The sequence below is a fragment of the Pteronotus mesoamericanus genome, unplaced genomic scaffold (genome assembly GCF_021234165.1).
Source record: "Pteronotus mesoamericanus isolate MK-2021 breed Mesoamerican mustached bat unplaced genomic scaffold, CSHL_Meso_final scaffold_54, whole genome shotgun sequence".
NCBI classification, from domain to species: domain Eukaryota; kingdom Metazoa; phylum Chordata; class Mammalia; order Chiroptera; family Mormoopidae; genus Pteronotus; species Pteronotus mesoamericanus.
This window is the reverse complement of record NW_026555321.1, coordinates 2,814,351-2,836,041: the sequence shown is the minus strand read 5'-3', so window position 1 is coordinate 2,836,041 and position 21,691 is coordinate 2,814,351. Positions and strand designations below refer to the sequence as shown.

General features: G+C 36.4%; 1 protein-coding gene across 5 annotated transcripts in view; it reads left to right on the top strand.

The window, feature by feature from the left end:
* Positions 1–21,691, top strand: part of GOLGA4 (golgin A4) — a 90,260-nt gene that overhangs the window by 5,904 nt on the left and 62,665 nt on the right. For 3 of the 5 annotated variants that reach the window (XM_054595235.1, XM_054595237.1, XM_054595234.1), the window contains exons 2-6: positions 1,214–1,303; positions 5,755–5,853; positions 10,151–10,216; positions 16,142–16,456; positions 19,496–19,543. In XM_054595235.1, coding sequence (XP_054451210.1) covers positions 1,214–1,303; positions 5,755–5,853; positions 10,151–10,216; positions 16,142–16,456; positions 19,496–19,543 — 618 coding nt within the window. Of the gene's footprint in view, positions 1–1,211; positions 1,304–4,653; positions 4,747–5,754; positions 5,854–10,150; positions 10,217–16,141; positions 16,457–19,495; positions 19,544–21,691 lie in introns of those variants that run through there. The other 2 variants (XM_054595238.1, XM_054595236.1) reach the window with 2 other exon arrangements.

Here is a 21,691-nt window from a genome sequence, read left to right as displayed (position 1 = left end):
CGTCTCCGTGCTCTTCAGCTGATGAGCTTTAATTTTGTCTGCTTATTTCCTCACATCACTCACTATGACTCAGTCTCACGTGGGTGTGTTCATTGGCCACGTGCTCTAGGTACAAAGAGGGTCAGTAAGTTTTCTGATGTGTAACTTACAAGCTTATATGAGCTGTTTAGAAAAAAAAGGATATTAAATTTTCATCATGTTTTGTTGATGTTTTCCCCCTCCTCCTTTTGATTGCTGTTTCTTTTGATTTCTGCTTTTGCCATAAAAATCTTCGTCCTATTCAGAGATATAGAAATAGACTCTATATTTTCTTTTATATTTTGATTTTTAAAAATCATTTCAATCTTTAATATAGCTTAAGTACAAAGTGATGGTCTGATTGGTGTTTCTGTCTCCTCATATGGATAGCCATTTGTCCCAACACCATTTGTTGGACATCTTTTTTTAAAAAAAATTATTTTTAAAACTTCATTTTTCAATTGAAGTTTACATTCAATAGTATTTTGTATTAATATCAGGGAAGAGTCCTGAAATTTTGGCTCTATACTTTTAGGACGGTCTGTAGCTCACCTCAAGTAGGCCTCAGAGTCATAGTTTAAATTTTGGACCCTTTCTCCTGAGGGTTTTTGTGGCTGAGGATTTTAGGAGTCAGGCTGTCTGTCCTTCATAGAACTAAATGCTTCTCTGTATCTAGCTGTGGTGTGTAAGGTAGACTCAAAGCAAGGCCTGCCGTTTACTAGAGCGATGCTTATCTGTGCATTTCACAGTATTGACTACTAGAGCTGGGAAGCACTTTAAAGATTGAATTAACAACCTTATTTTTCTTAAATGAACTTTTTATTTTGGAGTAATTTTGATTTACAGAAAAGTTACACAGAGTGTTCATATATTCCTTACCTGGTTTTAGTTTTCCCTATTACTGTCATCTTACTTTACCGTCACAACCTTGTATAGATGATGACACATAACCCTCAAAAAGTTGGTTTAGCTAAGATCATAGTCCTAGTTGGTAGCAGAGTAAGACCAGGGACCCAGGAGATGGCCTGGGTCTCCTAATTGCTTATGTTTTAGATCCTTTTCAGTTTTTCATATACTTGCTCTTTTCCTTTTGCTGGGTTCTTTGGTCATGGATTGAGAGAATGACTACCTAGCAAGTGCATAGTGTATTAGTCACTACAGTCTTTCTAACTTGTACAATAATTTTTAAATTTAGGCTTCCTCCAATTCTTCAACGCCAACAGGAACGAGGAGCAGGACATCTTCATTTACAGAGCAACTTGATGAAGGTACACCCAACAGAGAGGTAAGCTTGGAATTTCTTCTTTAATAAACCTCTTACAAGAAGTTTATTAATCCAAAATATAATGCTGCTGTTGATAACAAAAAGGGAAATTATTTTGACAGGTCAATTATTTAATTCTTAGGTTTTGTTTTTGTTAGTAACTTTTTTTTTTTTTTTTTGCTAATAGTAGTTATGTTTTCGTAAAGTATGTTTTGTAAAGTGTTCTTTGAGAATCTTTATTTGAGAGGATGATATACTCTGCATTTAATATTTGAAGTTTTCAGAATGATTTGATAACAATTTGTTCTAGAGTTTCAAGCTAGTGTTTAGAAACTGTGAAGTAGCTTTACTAATGCCATCTGACTTGTGGCTGGCACCATAGCTCAGATTATATTTTTTTCAACTTTTTATCTTTTTGTGACATTTGACACAGGTAACAGAAAAGAAGGTAAAACATAAATGTATAAATCAGTGAATTATTAAAAAGTGAATCCGCATATAAGCACCACCCAGATCTAGAAAAGGCACAGTGTCAGCACTATTTAGCTGCCTCCCCTTTTCTCCCAAAAAGATGACCATCCTCCTGACTTTCTGTGTTTGCTTCCTTCCTTCTCTTTTAGTACCACCTAAGTGTGCTTTCTATTGTAAACATTGCAGTGAAACATTTGCTCTGTCTCCAGTTTTTGTCTATTATAAATTATGCTGCTGTGAATGTTATTGCACATTTCTATTGATACACATGTTCCTGCATTTCTTTTGCTATGTGCTTAAGAGTAGAAGTACTGGGTCATAGGGTATTCAGAATTTTGACACTTCAGAAGATAATGACCATTATTTTTCAGGAAAGTTGTAAAACTTTACCTTTCCACCAGTTTGAGTAATTGTTGCTGTACATCCTTGTTAGTCTTTTTAATTTCAACCATTTTGGTGGGTGTGTAGTGTTCTCTTACAGTTTTAATTTGCATTTCTCTTATATCTAATAAGATTGAGCATTTTTTTCTGTGTATTGGCCATTTGATATCTTCTTTTGTGAAGTGCTCAAGTCTCTTGCTTATTTTCTCTTGGTTTGTCTTTTTTTTTTTTTTAATTGCTCTGTAGCAGTCCTTTTTTATATAGTGTGGATAGTTTGTTTTTCTTTTTAAATTGGATATATATGCCTTACAGATATATATGCCTTGCAGATATCTTCATCCACTCTGTAGCTTGCTTTTTACTAAGCTCTTAATGGTATTCTGAGATGAACAGAATTTCTTAGTTTTAATGTACTCCAATTTGTCAGTATTTTATTTTGTGTCTAGTATATTTGCAGTAAAGACATTTTTTCTGGCCCTCAGATTTTCCTGTATTACCCTGTTTTACTCCTCACATTTGGATCTATACTCATTTGGAAATGATTTTTTTCAATATGGTATGAGGAAGGGATCAAGTTTCACCCCCCCACCCCCATGGTTATCTAGTGGTCTCATTCTTTTTACACTACTCTACTGTGCTACCATTTTTCAGAAATTAAGTGTCTGTATTTGAGCAGATTTGTTTCTGAGCTCTGTATTCAGTTCTGTTGTCTTTGATCTGATACCACACTGTCTTAATAAATAATTGTATATTACATTTTGCCTTCAGTAGAGCAGGTCTTCCCTGTCTTAGTTTGGGCTGCTGAAAAAAAAATTCATCGACTGGCTGGCTTATACAACAAACAGTTCCCACAGTTCTGGAGGCTGGGAAGTCTAAGATCAAGGTGCCAGCAGATGCTGTGTCTTGTGAGGTCCTTCCTCCAGATAGCTGATTTGCAGACAGCTATCTTATTATTATACCCTAGCATGGCCTTTCCTTGGTGCATATACCTGGGGAAGAGATGCAGGTGGGGAGAATTAGGTAGGGGGCAGCTCTCATGTCTCTTTTTTATAAGGGGCAAAAATTCCATCGTGAGGACCTCATCCTTATGAGCCCATCTAACTACCCCCCAAAGGCTCTGCTTCCAAATGCCATCACATTGAGGGTTATGGTCTAAATCAATTTTTGGTGGAGGGGATTCACTCCATAATTCCCACTTTGTTCTTGAATGTCTCGGTTATTCCTATTCCTTTCCATAGAAATTCCATGTAACATACATTTTTGCTGTGTATACTGTGCTTTTTTGCCCAGATTTTTGAGGGGAGAATAAAGATGGGCATTATATATAGGTAGTACTAATTCCATATCTATATAAATGTTTTTAATTCCTTTTTTATGCTTATGCATTAAAAGTGTAACTCTAGAAAGCAATAATGATATTTGTATGCAAAATAATGCCCTGTAATATGATGATTGGTTTTGTTTCTAAATAAACAAAAAGTTGAATTGAAAAATTAAAACAAAAGATTTTTTTTTTAAAGTTTGGGTCAAAAATGTGGGTGTGCATTGTACACAGGAGCACATTATATATGGCAAAATAGGGTAAATTTTAGAATCAGATGTTCAAGTCTCACAATTTAAAAAAACACAACAATGACAATGAAACAAACCTATTGGAGATTTTTATTGTGATTGCATTGACTCTATAGATTAGTTTGGAGAAAGTTTTACTATCGTAAATTAAACCTTACAGTCTTTTCAGTATTATAAGTAGTACTCCACTGAGCATTTTACACAAATGTTTATAATGCTATTATTCTGTAGGATAGATTTCTAGGAAAGGGATTGCTAGGTCATAGGACATAGGCAAATTTTAAAAATTTGAAAGATACTTCCAAATTGTCTTGATGAAGATTACGTTAAAACAAAACATTTTTAAACCTTTATTTAGTAGATGTTGATAACAAAATAAAACTTAAGCACTTCATAGTATAGTTTCTGCATTAAAAGTTAATGGCATATATACTATGTCCTTGGTGCATATATTTAAACGATCTGACAAAATTGTATAAAAGTATAAAGTGTGTGTGCACTTTCTTTGATTTCATTCTTTTGTGCATTTGCAATGTTGCATTTCTTTAACTTAATGATTTTAAGTTTAATGTTATGGAACTTAGTTTATACATGTAACCAATTTGAATGAAAGCTGCAGTATTAGTACTGTTTTTACTGTTAGTGTTAATGGTTTCTTTCTTAGTATATTATAGGTTGATTTTTTTTTGATAGTATATTTGACAGTACAGCTGAAACCCTGAAAATAACTTGATCACTACTACTACTTTTTACAAAGGATTTATCTATGGTGTTTTAAAACAGTTTAATGAATATATCTTTACAAAATAATTTTTTCTGAAAGGGATGATTTGAGCATTAACAATAGCCCAAGCAAGCTAATGGTTACTTTTTTGGTTTTTTTCTAAGTTTTTAAAAATTTCTTTCCAAATTTCCAAATTTTAATACTAAAGATTCTGTTCTTATAGGTCTAGCTTAAGAAATGGTGTCTGAAGGAAAGACAAAGCAGTATCATCACTTTATCTCCTTGCTTTTGAAGCATTTTCTGACAACTTTAAAAGGTATTTTTGACCACAAAGTGCAATGTAAACCAACCCTAATAGGAGATACATTAATCATAGGAGACACATAATTCATTATGTAACAGTGGATGCTAGCGGATGCCTTAGGGCAGACGTTAGGACTTTATTTTCTTTTTGAACTCTGGTTAAGCAGGGTGGGGTGGGTCTGTGCTGCCAGAGTTAGATTTAGGGCTACAAGCCAGGGGCTGAAGTGGGGCTCCCAGCACTGTTGAAAGGAGGTTGAAAAAAAGCTTTTGTGGACTGCTGCTTAGAGCTGTCTGCGGCCCTCACATGAAGCTCCTGTCCCCCGGGAAGCCTCATGATTGAGAACTGAACTGAACCTCACACTGGCTTAGCATTGGCATAGGCTGGGAAACCCAAACTGGTCCTATATTAGAGACTACCTGATAGGTAGGACAAACGTTTTTTAAGTCGGTTTTTATGTTGAGTGGTACTCCTTGGGTAGATACAATAGAATGTATACTTAAAACTTATAAATTTAAGTTTCAAAAGTTTCTTCTGTACATATTGGAGAACATTATTTTTGTGTAAGGAAAAATAAATGATTATTTAACGTTTTATGTGTCTTATTCTCCCATTAATTTTCATTCTGTCTTTTTGAATGTATAAAAATGGATGGCTCAGTATTCATGTTATGCTTTGTGTTCTTTACCATGCATTGTTCTTATTGGTGTGGTCAAATTGTTAGACATGCTTTGCACTGTGGTGCCCATTGCATATATTATTTATACGCCAATAAGCAAGCTGTTTAAAGTTGGGCTTTGAGATTCTAAACAATGCAACTCATCTCCATTCCTAACCTTTCACAGCAACTTATTATTTTGGGGGGTGGGGTGACGGTGCCGGCGGCGGTGGCGGTGGTGGTGCAAGGCCATCACAGTGATGTGCGTGCTGGGTGGTGAGAACACTTTGCAACGTGCCCTTATGATTTGTTTTTCATCATTTGTTTTATTTTTATACCTCGGCTCATTACACTGAATGAGACAGCTACTAGCCGGGATGATAGCAGAGCCTGCTTTTCTCTCTGAGTATACTATCTTTGCTTTGGATTCCTCCAAACAGCCTAAAACACAGACTGACAGTGTGGTGAGTCCTTCCACGGCTTTCTGCATTCCCTTTTGGGGAGGCAAAGTAATTTGGCAATTCTAGAAGCAAATCTTACGTTGCTTGTCACTTACCATCTTGCAAAGTACCTTCAGCACCCTGTTGCTAACCCTGCTCTAAAAAATCGGAGAGTGAATTGCTGAATTCTCATGGCTGGTGTGTTTTCTGGTAGCTTTTTAACAGCAACAAAATAACACCATTTTTATTAATGTAGTGGAGACTACCTTCACTTGGCCTAAACTCCTAAGTTTTCTTCCTAGGAAATGTTTTCTCATTGACTAAGAAAGGTATGCATTGTTAGAAATCTCTGTTTGGTAGGAGGCCAAGATATTTTTTTTTGAGATGTGACTCACATTTTTAGGGGAAAAAAATGCATTTTGTATAAATCTACAATTAAATGCCATTGAGTAAGTAGGTTGATTTTACTGTAACAAATAATTACAACTTATTTTGGGGGAATGCCAGTTTTCTGGGTATTAAATATCTGAAAGGAAATAATTATCTCATTTTTTAGCTGACTGAATTCATACGATTTTGAATCTTGTATATCATTTCACTTCGGGAAAGTGGACATTTCCCCTAATATATCTAAGTTCTTAATTTAGCAAATTAAAATTTAGAGATATTTGCTCAATAAGCATAGCTTTTGGTGTTAAATTAGACACTGAACTGGGATTGAGGTTTTTTTAAACAGTGAGAATTGCTTTAACTTACTAAGTAGCTGGTGATGAAAAACAGTTCTGTACTTAATCCATGCAGCCAGTAAAGACTGGGCCTGTATACAGCCACTAGCAGTCCTAAGCTATATTCTAGCCTTGGTTTTAGAAAAGAGTTCTGGAGATGCCTTCCTTAGCCTGAATCTCCGGGAAAGAGGTTTCTCGTAGTTCTGGCTGCAAGTAACACCTCGCTGTTTTCAAAACTGGTTTGAGAGGGACGTGGGAATCCCAGTTAAAGATAACTTACCAACTTCTTTAAAAACAAAATGATACTGCTTTATAGTCATGTAGTAGTAATAGAGATTTAGAATGAGAATAAAAAAAGAAGAAAAACAACTTATTCTATGCCCACTTCCTTAAGTACTAATTTGTATTGATTCCTAACCTATGTGAAAAAATGCTAATAATTTTTAAATGGAGGCTTTAGAAGTAATTTATGTAGACTAAAATCTTTGTAATATCATTTAAATTGAGTTTTGTTCAGATAGAAACTTTTCCTCATGTAACAACCATAGCATAACCTGTAGTAGAATAAACATTTAGTGAGGGCTTAATTCATTACATTAGGAGTTTACAGGCTGCTGACTTTTCCTTAATTTAGTTTTTTTTTTAAACATACATATCTTTATCTCCAATTCTAAAAATTGCTGTATCCTTAGTGCTTAACAATCAGTAGTTGTTAAAAGACTGAACAGAACATAATTGAAGACAAATCTGGCAGAGAACGAACCTGTGTGTGCTTTTAAATTCAATGCACCTTAGGAGAGTTTTCCTGTTATCTAAGAATTGCCTCCAGGAGAAAGTATTGGTGACTTTGGGTATTGACTTGCATTGAACTAGTTCTTTAGGCTTCTATCTGGGAGAAGTCCTTCAGAAGTCTTCCTACACTGAAGGAAGTAAGGATTTAACAAGCATTTACTGAGCCTCGGCTACCAGTCACCAAAATGGTAGGGCCTGAGGACTGAGATGAAAATGCAAGGCTCCTGCTCTCCAAGACTTTATGTTAGTATGGAGACAAAAGTATCAACCTACACTTCCAGTGGAAGGAAATAAATTAAAGCGTCATGGAAGAAAATACAGGCATAGGGAGTGTAGGGAGTGTATTAGTCCTTTGGGGCAAGTCACATGGAACTTCATAAAAGAAGGGGCATTTGGAAGTTGAAAGATGAACAAGAGTTTGCTGGGCAGAAATAGAGAAGGCATTACAGATAGTGACAGAATCTCTAATTTGCTTCTAAACATCCATGATTTAAGGTTAAAGATCCCTAATTTAAGTTTATAGGCCAATACTTCCCTTAGCTGTCCTGCATTTATTTAGATATATGATATAATATATAAATTGAAATATTACACAGGGAGGGAAATTTTTGTTATGCTGTGTTTGATATAGTGATATTTCAAGCAATCATAGAATAGCTTTTTTTGTATGAACTACAATCATATGTCAAGTAATTTATTTAAAAATTGAATATGGACTCTCGCCACTGTTCTTCCTAACCTAAATATTTCATGGAATTCTTTCATTTTCTTCTCCATAATTTAACTCATTTTTCAGTATACTGACTGGCTGAGAGACTTGTTGATCCCTATAAAATATGTTTTTAATTTTATAGTATGTACTATATTTTTAGGGCTAGAAAACATTACTTATGATGTTACACAAATGTATACCATGTATACAACTTTTAATTCTTTGAAATGGCCAAGAGCAGGAAGATAAAAGTTAGTTCCTATGTTCTCCCAACCTTTCTCCCCTACGTAACTTCAAAGAAATGCCTTGGACTCATAAAATTTGATAACTCCTTTTGTATTAGAGGGAGGAGGTATTTAAATTTTTATTCAGAGAAAACTCAAACATCACAAAAGTGGAAATAGTAGTGACAGTGGTATAAGATTCTTCCTCCTCCTCTCGTACCCATTACCAGTGTCAGCAATTACAACTCACGGCCACCTTACTAGGACCTCCCGCCGACTTCCCTGGCCACGCTGCCGCCGCCCTCCCTGTACATGCTGCTTTGCCCCACCCCGTCTCTGGTGGATTATTTGAAGCAAATTTCAGATATTTAATATTTTGGTATATATTTTGGTACATATTCTGAAAAGGTAAAGACTGAAAAAATATAACCACAATATATTTAACCTAAAGATTAATAATTTCTTAGTATCAAATACCTAATGAGAGCTTAAGAATTTGAGGACACTTTTGCAAAGCTGAAGGCCTTTTGCACTTATGTTTTAGAGTAAATAAGGTCAGAGATTTGACCTCCTTAAATAAAAAATCCTAGGATAGCGCTTTTAATTAATTAATTAATTAATTAATTAATTAATTAATTTATAGAGAGGAGAAGGGAGGGAGAAAAGAGAGGGAAACATCAATGTATGATTGTATCTTGCACGCCCACTGCTGGGGACCTGACCTGCAACCCAGGCATGGGCCCTGCACTGGGAATCAAACTGGCGACCCTTTGCTTTGCAGGCCTGTGCTCAATCCACTGAGCCACAACAGCTAGGGCCAAGGATATCTTTATTGATTTGAGAGAGAAACATCGATGTGAGATAGAAACGTCAATTGGTTGCCCCCTGTTTGTGCCCTGGCCGAGGATCGAACCCATAACCTGGGTATGTGCCCTGACCCGAAATCAAGCCCACAACCTTTTTGTTGTATGGGATGATGCTCCAGTCAACTGAGTCACATGGGCAGGGCTGACTTTTTCTTGGTCAGCTATCGAGTTGTAGGGAAAAGGTACTATTAAAGACCAAGTTACTGAAACATAGTGGCTAGTATTTGGTCAAATGCTCTTGTTTAAAATATGGAAGTTATTTTATCATGAGCTACTTCTAAAGCTCTAATTTCAGTTAGACCCTTAGTGTATTATGAATTTAATATAGAATTTTTAATCTCAAAGAATCTCATTCATTATGGAACCTATGCCAGTATGATGCAATCAGTAGAATGTTGCTTCACTTGGACCATTTGTCCTACCAATAGTACAAAATATAAAACTTTCACATGTAGAATAAGATTATTTTTACTTATAGGTTTTTCTGAAAGTTGTCCTAATAATGTCATTTATACTGCTGCCTCAAGTGGATGAGGCCTTTCTATTTGTTGTTACCAAGATATTTTTCAGAGCTCAGCCCAAGTAACTTAAATTTGAATATTCTTTTATTTCAGGCAACTATTGCTATTACCTCTTTTTCTGGATAGTTTTCTATTTTAATGAGTTTTATTAATTGAAACCTTTATGTTAATTTTGTTGTGGGGGAAAAACTGGGGACATAATGATGAGGAAAAACATGTGATAGCTTGAAATAAATTTTGCTACATACTAATCTTTGCTATTTAGTTACATATGTTACAGCAAAATGAATTTTCTAAAATACTTACCATACTAGTTTTGGCTTGCATGAAAACATTCTAATAAATGAACAATTACTAATTTTGTTTGATAAATGTATCTAATAAGTCTTGGTACAGGGCCTTTGTTCTTGATAGTTTTAAAACTTTGGTTTTTTCTTCCTTTTTTTTTAATGATGTTCCAATGTTTCTTTCTTTTTCTTAGAATGCATCTATACAAGCCACAAAATTTCCCGACAGTGTTAATGGAAGTGAACCAGTGACTCCTCAGGTCTGTTATTTATTTTACTTTAAAAAATAGCAAGTCATCTCAGAGTGTTGGTTGACCTATAGTACTAGTATTTGACTTACATTGGAACAGTGATGTCCAAACATTTGATGTAGTATATGTATGGTAAATCCAGCTTTGTCGATGGTTTCTTGGAAAAAGTTTTAAATGAAAGTGGTTTTTGTATATACACCAGTCATGTAAGATTCCATTATTACTCACTTAAAAAATTAATGATGGTAAAGAGAAAACCTTTTGAAAAAAGGAATCTAACTTTATAGTCATAAAAGAAAATAGAGGAGGTATATTGAAAGACATGTTAAATTACATAATTTTAAAGGGGGATATTAAGGAAATGGGATCTCTTTAAAAGTTTGTTCTTAAATGTGCTAATGCAGAATATTTTTCTACTAGAGAATTTAGATTATCTTTGATATTCAAGTTATTTGAAGACTGGGGCTAATTGACGTTGTTTTGACTCCTTCCAAAAAAGAGAAATTTTTTTTTTAAATATAATGATAGCAGTATCTGAAAGGAACATTTGGCTTTGGTGATGTTTGTTATCATCAACCTGTCTTTTCTCACCAGTCTCTAAATGTAGGGAAATAACATTTCTAATTCTGTGAATCTGGAGCATGAACGTATACAATTCATGAGCTAAATGATTTATGGACTGAATTATGTAGACTAAACACCCTAAAGTATTGTCTAGCAAATGTATAAATTGCAGCTTCCCAAACTTCATGGAAAGGTCACCTGTGAGCCGAAATCCTCATTTCTTTCAGGGATGATGATGAGGCTATGGCCATAGTCCGTGTCCCTGGGTCTAACTCTGGCCTTAATCCCAAGTCTTTTACAAATACATCATTTTCAGTAAGTGCCATGGGATAAGGGTAATATTGAGAAGCACCAGCCTAAATGGTACTGGACAGGTCCAGTGAGCTATAAGGAATATTATTAAAGAATATTATTATTCAGCATGCCCTTTTCCTTCTTTTATAGAATAGTCTGAAAAGACTAAATACAGTTATGAATGCAAAACTATAATGAATGATAACCAGCTTTATAACAAATTTGGGAGACACTTAAGTTTTAATTAGGTGAAATAATGAACATGGGTGATATTTAGGAAGTAAGCTCACTAAAGGCTTTAAACTTTCTTCAAAAAGAAAAAACAAACATTTTCATTAAAAAATAAGCTAATATTTCCCGAACATTTACTCTGTGTCAGGCAGGCATTATTAACCTTTGTATGTGTATGATCTCCTTTAATTCCCATAGTAAAGAGGTGGTTTCACTTCTAATGTTTACTTTTAAACAGGTTTCTGACAAGTTGGGGGTTGGTTGGTAGCAAATTAGGAGCAGTGTATGTCCCTGAAGAGGTAGGATGCTTACTATGGCTGGACATCTTGACAGCAGCAGGAAATGAGAGTTGACACCAAGCTAGAAGTGATGGTAAATGCAAACCCAGGAGTTCATAAGGCATAGCTGCTTGTGGCCCCTTACTACTGGGTGGAACATCCTGTATAAATGAGTAGTTTTGGCACACAATATAATGATTATGGCAAGGACATCATTATAAAGGATTATTCATTGTCCTTATTTAAGAAGGCAAAAAAGTGTGTATTTCAGAACAATTTCTATTAATTAACTTTTAAATTGCTTAATACAGTTCATAATATTCAGCTAATGAAAATGATCTTCGTTCATCTCCAGAAGAATGCAGAGAGCTGACCTTTAACTTGAAACAGACTTACAAAACTCAGATATTTGAAGACTAATTAGTATGTGTCACCACACAATAGAGAAAAACACATTTTTCAAAACAGTAGATATTTGAACATCTATCTGAGAAGCTGTGAAATGGTTTTACTGAATCATAATGTTAGTGTTTTAGCAGTTTAGAAAGAGACTAAGATCTAGAATTACTCTCTTATTGTATAGTTGAGATATGAAGCATGAAATCTTAAATTATTTGCCCAAGGACCAGTGGCTAGTTACTCATAGTACTGTGGAATTATTATAGACAGACACAAAACATCACTATCTAGATAAAATTTTTTGCCATGTATTGATTGCTTCTTTTGAATTTATATGCTATTAAAACAAAAACAAAATGAGGACTGAATTTATTAAATTCAGTAAAGCAAAACACAGGGATTTATATGGCTGTTCTCATATGCTTTTTTTTAAATTCTGGGGAAAATTCTTTTGAAAACCATGTGTGAATTTTAAAATATAAGATAAATTATAGTATTAAAGTTGAGTTTTGAATTTTTGTTGTTATTTTTTGAATACTTTTTTATTTTCAACAATTTATTACGAACATTTTCAAACATGCAGAAAAGTTTAAAGAACTTTAAAGTGAATACTGCATACCCACTGCCTAGATTTTATCATTAATACTTCACTGTACTGTTTTATCACAAACCTGTCCATCTGTACATGCTTTTGTCCATCCCGCCATACTTTTAACTTTTTTTGTTTGTTTTTAAGAGATAGGATACTTTTATTTATGTATGTATAGTTGGTATACAATATTATATTAGTTTCAGGTGTATAATACGGTGATTCCACATTTGTATACCTTACAATGTGATCACCACGCTAAGCCTGATAATCATCTGTCACTATGCAAATTTGTCACAATATTGTTTATTTTTTACTAAGAGAAAATGATGAAATTTAATATGTACAAGTGTATGGAACCCACATAGGTGAGGGAGTGTGAGACCCCACACGCAGGAGAGATTTTGAGAGAGAAAGGGAACATGGGTATGTTAGACATCCTGAGCTAGAAATGAGATAAGGGTCCTTGTAGCCTTCGAAGGGTCATTGCAGGATAAGAAGAGAAGATGCTTAGTAAATAGAAGTTTGTCCTGCCCTAAGGGTAGGTCAAAATAAGTTATCTCTGAAAGTCTCTTGTTATGGGCAGGACCTCTAATTTAAGTTCTTGTAAGGTAGTTAAGGTAGGGGCAGAAGTTTCTCTTGAGCCTGCTGTTAAAGTTGAACAGTCTGCCTACCACAGAGGCACATTTTGGAATGACTCATTCTTCCTCCCCTGAAACTGCGTGAAAATTTCACATCCCAGAAGTTACGGTGGTAAATTGTTCTATGTCTCATTAAACCTGTCTCAGTCTTGAGAAGAGTTCAGTTCACTTAAACGGTTTTGTACATTATTGACTATATTCCCCTTCTCCTTTTTCACCTATCTCCCCTCTCCCTTCTCGACACCACAGACTGCTGACAGTGTGACTGGCAGATTTGTCGGCAAGAGATTTGAGTCGAGATCAGAAGGCAGCTAGAGATAGGCCTGGATAAGAACAGTGATGGGTAAATAAAAAGAAGGGATTGAAAAGAGGTTAAAAGGGGGGAGACAGGAGTTAAAAGTGACTCTTATATGTCCATTTAGTTTTTTTAAAAGGTTTTATTTTTAGAGAGGGAGAAAGAGAAACATTGATGTGTGAGAGAAGCGTCAATCAGTTGCCTCTCGTATGTGCTCCAACTGGGAACTGAACCTGCAACCCAGACACATGCCCTGACTGGGAATTGAACCAGCAACCTTTTGCTTTGTGGCATGATGCCTAACCAGCTGATCCATACCAGTCACGACGCCTAACCAACTGAGCCATGCCAGTCAGGGCTGTGTCTATTTAGTTTTACTTACACATTTTCCTCTCTAACCCCCGTCAGTTTTTGGTTTGTTTTTTTTTTTGAAGTGAAATATATATATCTATCAGTGAGTATCTTTGGTACTAGAAACCTGACAATAGGTGCCAATGACAGTTTAGTTTTTCATTCATCAGAGGTTTTGGAGATAGTCATAAAGTACCCTTCTCCCTTTGGGCAGCCTTACTAGACAGCCCACAGGCTGAGAATTGCTACACTCAAACATATTACTCACAAATGTAGTAGATGTGGCAGTTGCTGAGTTTGTCAACTTCTGCAAAGATAATATCTTTGATATTGTTCATTAGCTTCTGACCCTTAAATAACAACTATGGCTAGTTTCATTCAGATTTGCTTCACTTGTTTGTACGAGGGCAATTTACAAGAAGATTGTATGACTTGGAAAGCACTTTTTGCTTGGGTCAGAAGTAGCTGGTTATGGGTCATTACTGAAGTGGTCCTTAAAGTTTTTAAGTTGAGGATCCCTCCGTTCCCTTAAGACGATCTTCATTTCCCCAACATAAAGGTGAAACTAACATGTCATGGGAAAAAAACTTAGAAAATACAGGAAAATATAAAAATAAAAGTCACCTAAAAATCTTAGCCATTCAGAACCACTCACTCTGACCTAGTTTTAGGGGTGTTTGTGTAAAAATATGTGTAAATTAAAATGTGTAATTACTTTAAATCAAAATGAGTTCATAATAACTTATTTTTTTCAATTTAATAGTATGTCTTGAACCTCCTTCCATATATTGTAGTTTCTAGAATGCATCCTCTAGTGGTGAACATTCGGGCTGTTTCCAGTTTTACCCGTTATAAACAGCCTGAGATAAATCTCTGTGCATATGAGGGGAGTGGGGCAAGTTATCCCCTCTTCCTCCCATCTTGCCCAATACTGTTATTAAACTCTAAAATTCATGAGTAAATTACTTATGGTTTGATTTTCAAATCGTATACTAAAAAAGAATATTTTTGTTTTCCTGTAACCTTTGCCAACACATGACCCCCGTCTCCCCTGAGCATTTTATTGCTGGCATCACTGAGGTCTCGTCGGTGACCTTGCTGCACTAATGAGAAGGCGTTTCTAGGAAACACGTGTTAAATATTGACTGCTCACATGAAATTAATATAAAATAATGTTGACTGTCAACTGTAATTGAAAAATTTAAAAAAATGCAATTAGAAAAAATACTGACTGCTGTCATATGAACAGAATATTATTGCAGCTGGATAGCCCTGGCTGGAGAGATTAGTTGGTTAGAGCGTCGTCCCCATGTGCCAAGTTTGTGGGCTAGATCTCCAGCCAGGGCACATAGAGGAAACAACTAGTGAATGCGTAAATAAGCAGAACAACAAATTAACTTGTGTGTCTCTCTCTCCCTGCCTCCATCTTCTCCCATCCCTCTCCCTTTCCCTCCCTTCCTCTCTCAAGTCAATAAATAAAAAATTAAAAAAAAAGAATAATGGCGCTCAGAACAGTTCTTTTGAATTGTTACATTGCTTTTCATTTATTCAAATTAATGTTATTATTTGAATTAATTAAGAGACTAGCTCTTATCACTCTCTCTAACATCAGACCTACTGATATGTGCAGAGGGACTCTAGCTCAGGCTTTTCACCTGATCTTCATGATTTTTTTAATGCTGATCTCTGTTCCCAGTAGGCAGAGTGGTAAGTAGAGCAGAGTTGGTTGTCACTAGTCGGTTCTGCCTGGCATTCTCCTAGGAACGTAACGGGCTTTGTGTACGTTATCATCCCCTGGCCCCCATTTCCCTCTTGATGAGAAGAGTGATCAGGAGTCAGTGCTTCCATAAAGACTCCACATAAAGTCCACTTGATTTCAGCCACAACTTCATACTTCTCAGTAGATACCCCATTTTAGGGACTGGATATATATACTGGTGATGCTGCCTCAAAGGATCTTACAGTTTAGTGACTTGCGAGGTTAGCTGGGAAAGTATGGCTTCCTTCTTTTTTTTGAGATGTGCAAACTGAAAGGAAGTGACTTATTGAAGGTAATTCCACTGCTCGGGGACAGACCTGGGACCTACACCCCAGTCCTCTGATTTCAGGTCCAGCACTTTTTCAGAAATAACCAAGTGTCTCTTCTTTTTCAGAAAACAATGTATTATGTTAAATGTCAGGAATATCTATTGAATATGCTAGAGCTTTTAATAGATTATTGCTTGTGATAGGGAATAATGGAAGTCTAAATGTGTATTTTAACGCACATGTTCTGTCGGGTTTCTATTGCAGTCAGGGGACACACAGACGTTTGCACAGAAACTCCAGCTCCGGGTGCCTTCCATGGAGTCTTTGTTTCGAAGTCCGATCAAGGAATCTCTGTTCCGATCTTCTTCTAAGGAGTCTTTGGTACGAACATCTTCCAGAGAATCCCTGAATCGACTTGACCTCGACTTTTCTCCTGCCACCTTTGATCCACCCTCTGACATGGAGAGCGAGGCCGAAGACTCCCTGGGGAACTTAGACAGCCTCAACAAAGAACAGTTGATTCAGTGGTTGCGAAGAATGGAACGAAGGTTGAATAGCTACAAAGGAAGGTGTTCTGAGGTAGGAGCATAACTTTTTTGTTTGAAAGAAAATTTCTTCCCCTTGTTTTCTAGTTCATACGAGTTATTACTGTGTGGCTTTTTACCCCTGTGGTTGGCTAAACTATTGATTGCTTAGACATGCTGGTTACTAATGGTGGGCAGTCTGTGGCAATATCTAGTTAGACTTGCAGTGGCACAGAGGTTTTATGGCAAGGCTCTTGGTAAAGTTTTGGAGATTATTGTCTGTCGCCTTCTGGCTCTCACATTCTATGCCCTTTTGCTTGGACCCCCAATGCAGAGCTATCATCTTTCCTCCTCACATCCTCTCCCTTGTTTATCCTCTCAGTTCTGTGGCTCTAACATGACCCCTTATGCCAACCAGATTTCCATTATTACAGACCCCCATTGTTGTTTTACATAGTCTGATTTTCCAACACATTGGTTCACTCTCATTGTACCTACATTTAAACTGCCTCAAAGGAATCTTCTAACTTCGAACCCCCTTGAGGATGTCACTCTCAGTTTGGTCGAAGAGGGGAAGGGGTGCGGTTGCCTCTGCCTCTTCTTCCTTGGGGAACGCAGCCCTTTCCCTTCAGGCTGAGCTGGAGCAGCTGTCCTCCCCATCCTGTGCAGCTGAAATGACCCCTCCTAAGGGACACCTTTCTAGAGCAAGTTGCCTGGGTTTTCTTGTTTGTTTGTTTATTTTTTACAATGCCTAAATGTTTATTGTCTTAACAGTATATATAAAGTATATGTATATATATATAAAGTTAGCCACAACCTCTATTTCCAATTATGGCTACAATATGGGTAGTTTAACCCTGCACCAAAAAGAACAGCAAAACCCTAGATGAAATACATAAAGTATCTTTTTAAAACTATAAAATACTGACAAACTAGTAAGGAATTATTAGGCTAAAATCTATTGGCTGGCTGGATCCCAGAGATGTAAACAGAATATGAAAGCCATGTATCTCATGAGGCACTTGCAGAGTCAGACAACTTCTTCCTTTAAAATTTTTATCTTAAAATTTTTATCAAAGTAAATAAAAGTCTTGATTTTTGTTTGTCTAGATTGATTTTATTTTCACCAACTTATTCATGGCTTTTATGTTTGAAGCTGGGGCAACAGTTCAATTAGTATTTAAGTGTGTAAGACACTATGCATTTTATATTTATGGTGCCATTTAATTTTGCATCATCTCTGTGAAGTAGATATTAGCTCTATTTTGTAGAGGAGGGGTTAGAAACTCTTAGAGATTTAATCATAGAGATTAAGTAACTTGCTTAATTAAGGTCACATGGGTAGCAGTTGACGGAGTCTGCTTTGATTCTGTGTTTGCCTGGCTGTTTCTGCTAGTCTGTGCTGCCTCACGTAGAGTTATGTAGCCTATTAGGGAAAAGAGCCCATAGACTTTTTCTTTACCTTTCCTCACTTGTCTGGTGTTAAGGTAATAAGAAGTAGAGCGTCCTTCTCCTAGTGAGAATTTGGGGGTGGGGGGTTTGGGGGGGGTGGGGTGTGTGTGTGTGTGTGTGTGTGTGTGTGTGTGTGTACATGTACGTACACACACGTACACGTACGTACACACCTCTGCAACTTTCATTGCCAACTGCTTCTTCACCGGGTATCAGTAGAGGCATTTAGGAGCACAGAGCAGCTTTCCAAGGAAAATGGCAAGGCTCAGAATAGGGGAGTGCTTCCCCCTAAAGCTGCAGCCTGTCCTTTCAGAGACCACGAGCACTTCTACAGGAAGGTCTGAGTAATTGGAGCCATGTGCCAGCCTTCAGCTGAGTAGTACTATGCAATGTATAGGTTTAAAGGACTTGTTAATTCATAATTTCATCCAGTTGGACTAGAATGTTTAAATATCCTATTTAGGTTAAGTGGTCAAACATTTCTTTAGGTCCTGAGTTACCAGTTTTCATCTGTTGGTTATGAATCTTTTCCTAAGAGTTTTTACACAGCCATAGTCACAGATCCTACAACCAGAAGGAACTTGTAGAGCTCAATTACGTGGTCAAGCAAAAACATCGCCTGGAGAGCTGGTTAAAACCCACATTCCTTTATCTCCTTGCTCTTCCTCCCCTAATTCTCCCTCTCGTATTTTAAAAAATCAGTGATTGGTTTATTTTATTTTATTTTATTATTTTTATAAGGCAGTTCCACTTTTAATTTTTCAAGGTAACTTCATACTGTTTTCCACAGTGGCTGCACCAATCTGCATTCCCACCAGCACTGCACTAGGGATCCCTTTTCTCCTCATCCTCACCAGCACTTGTTTGTTGATTTATTGATGGCCATTCTGACAGGTGTAAGATGATATCTCGGTGTGGTTTTAATTTGTATCTCTCTGATGATTAGTGACTTTGAGCACCTTTTCCTATGTCTGTTGACCATTTATCTGTATCTCATTTTTGGAGAAGAGTCTATTCAGGTCCTTTGCCTATTTCTTAATTGGGTTGTTTGTTTGTTTTTTATCTTTATTGTATTTTTTTTCCCGTTACCATTTTGTTCCCTTATACTCCCCTCCCCCCAGTAATCATCATACTGTTGTCCAAATCCATGAGTCCTTTTTCCTGAGTCCTTCCACCCCCTAACCTCCCTCTGCTCCCACTATAGCTGTCGTCCTGTCTCAGTTAGTTTGGGGTGAGGCCCAAGAATTTGTTTCTAGCAGGCTCCCAGAAGGTGCTGTTGCTGATAGTACTGGTCTGTGACTACCTTTTGAGCTGTCTTCTGCCTTTAGGCGAATTGGCTCTAATTCCCTCCCATGAATTAGGTACTGAAATTTAAAGAGGCACATGTCTAAGGTGAAGCCAAAAGGAGATTTGCTATCTATTTGTAGAGTTGAGTTTTCCTTTTAGTTTTTAGAAATATATTCCCTGTATTGTTTAGCTTGGCCGTATATGCATCTAATTAGGTTGAATTTGTCTTATATAAAAGGATTCTTATTTATTTTTTTTAAACTTTCTTAACAAGATGTTTTAGTGGAGTTCAGAATAAGTGATTGCATTTATTTAGGAATAACTAATGTTATTGATGACTTTTTCTCCATTTTAGCTTATAACAGCTTATCAGACTCTTCAGAGAGAGAAGAAAAAGTTACAGGTAAGTGACTTGTTGGCTGTGATATTGATTCATCTACATAATTTTAAAATTAGAAAGGCTCTTAGGGTAAAAATAATTCTATCCTCACTTGTGATAGTTCTCCATATGATAAAGTATTTCACCTGTTTTCCCATTACTGGTGATTTGATAAGGAGAGAGAGAGAGGGAGGGATTCCAGAGATTTTACCTGGCAGGGATGGGCTTCCTTCAGTTTTGGATCCCTGCATCGCCTACGAGGTTTGGCTTTAAGGCATGTTTGTCTCTTTTAAGCATGTTTCCTAGGGTCTCAGTCTGCAGGTTGCATTTTTGTTTCAGTGGTAGACATACAGTCTTCAAAGCTTTCTCTTCTGTTTTTTAAATATTTGCAGACATCTCTGTTTCTTATCATTGTGTCAGGGTCCAAACTCAAGCATCCTCTCTTCTGTTTCCTGAGGCTGCTATTTGGGAAGTTCTTGGTTAAATGAGGAGAGAGGAGGCTATTGTAGCTCTTCTGGGTGACCCACCCTGGCCTTACTGTGTCATCCGGTTCATGGGCAGAAATTTTCCACCAGCTATCACATGTCAGAGCTAAGGGGAAACATCCAGTCCACTTCTAATGGTGCTATCATTGTGCTGTGTTATTTATAAAATATAGTGTTATTTTTTACAGTAGAAGTTATTTAAAACAGTCTGGCATTTTGTGACATTTAAAGACAATAACCAAAGTTAGTTACATAACTAAAAGTTATTTGTAAAATGAGTTTTGGTAAAATTAATTAATTTCCCCATGTACATTATTTAAAAATATTTAATGTGCCATAAGTATTAATCTCCATTAAGTACAACATTAAATTTTCTGGCTTTGGTATAGAATATAATCAGAATGGCAACATTATTTATTGTTGATTCATTGTTCTAATTGTCTGTAATGTGTGAGTTAGATTATTACAAATAGAGTTTTTAGTTTTTAAATATATTTTGTTAAACATGAGTTATATAGAAGTGGGGAGTGGTTCTGTTTTAATCCTCGGAAGGTCATCTTATTCCTAAATTCTGTGGGTATGTTGCTTGTGTTTCTATGAATTGCCTGTGGATTTTTATTTCTAGGTGTATGCATTTCTACCACTAAGTGGCGATAGAGAATTGCGGTTGCATAGACCCAAATATAAAGGGTGTTAGAGATAAAATTCAGTGATTTTTTGCTCTCTTCTGTATGTCTACATATGCCCATATCTGCATGCCTAGAAACTTCTTTATTAAATAGACAAATGTCTTCTTAATAGAGCCATTGAAATTAAAATTATAAGTACTGCCAACACTATTATCAGTGCTATTCATACTAGGTAACATTTTTTCAGCTCTTACTGCGTGCCAGGCATTATGGTGTATTTAGTCCTTAAACCTCTCCTGTGAGGAAATGAGGAAGAGACGCGACTTGCTCATTGTTGCACAGCTTGTCAGAGGTAGGGAGGAGAGCCGGGATCCCTTCCTGGCAGTTAGACTGCAGAGCGTGTGATTGTACATTATGCGCTGCAGTTTTCCATCGTTCTCAGCAGTGCATCTTCCTGCATTTAAAATTTGTGTATTTCCCCAAATAAAGCCTGTGTTCATGGCTTTAGGGGAAAAAGCCTTTGGTTTTTGTTTTATTCACTTACAAGGCCGCGGCAAGTACAACCCAGTCACACTTCCTTGAGCCACAAGCAAACCATTTGCCTTCCTTTATCTCTGTTTCGTGTTGTTAGTCTACACAGACCAAGGAAGATCCAGATTACCCATTTCTTTACCTCTCTGTATTTATACTGTACAAGAAAACACAGTTATTTTGCTTCCATAGTCCGTAACTTTTCAGATTTCAATTTCATAACTAGTGAAAAGCACGTTTCCTTGCCCCCCACCCCCCCTGCCACCCCAGGAAAGGATGAATCATTTTATCTTTTAATATTACTCTTTTAGTTTCTTGATTTTTATGTATGATTACTAATTTAGCAATCTGCAGTTCTCTTTGCAGTTTTCTCCTGGACATTTTTTTTTTTAAATATAGAAAAAGATTTTTGTTTTTAAGTCAAACACACAAAAATACCCTTTCAAACAGGCTGGTAATTGACTTGTTCCACACAGGGTGCAATGAAATAAATTGCGTTTGGAATTTGACATAACTTAAAAATTTTT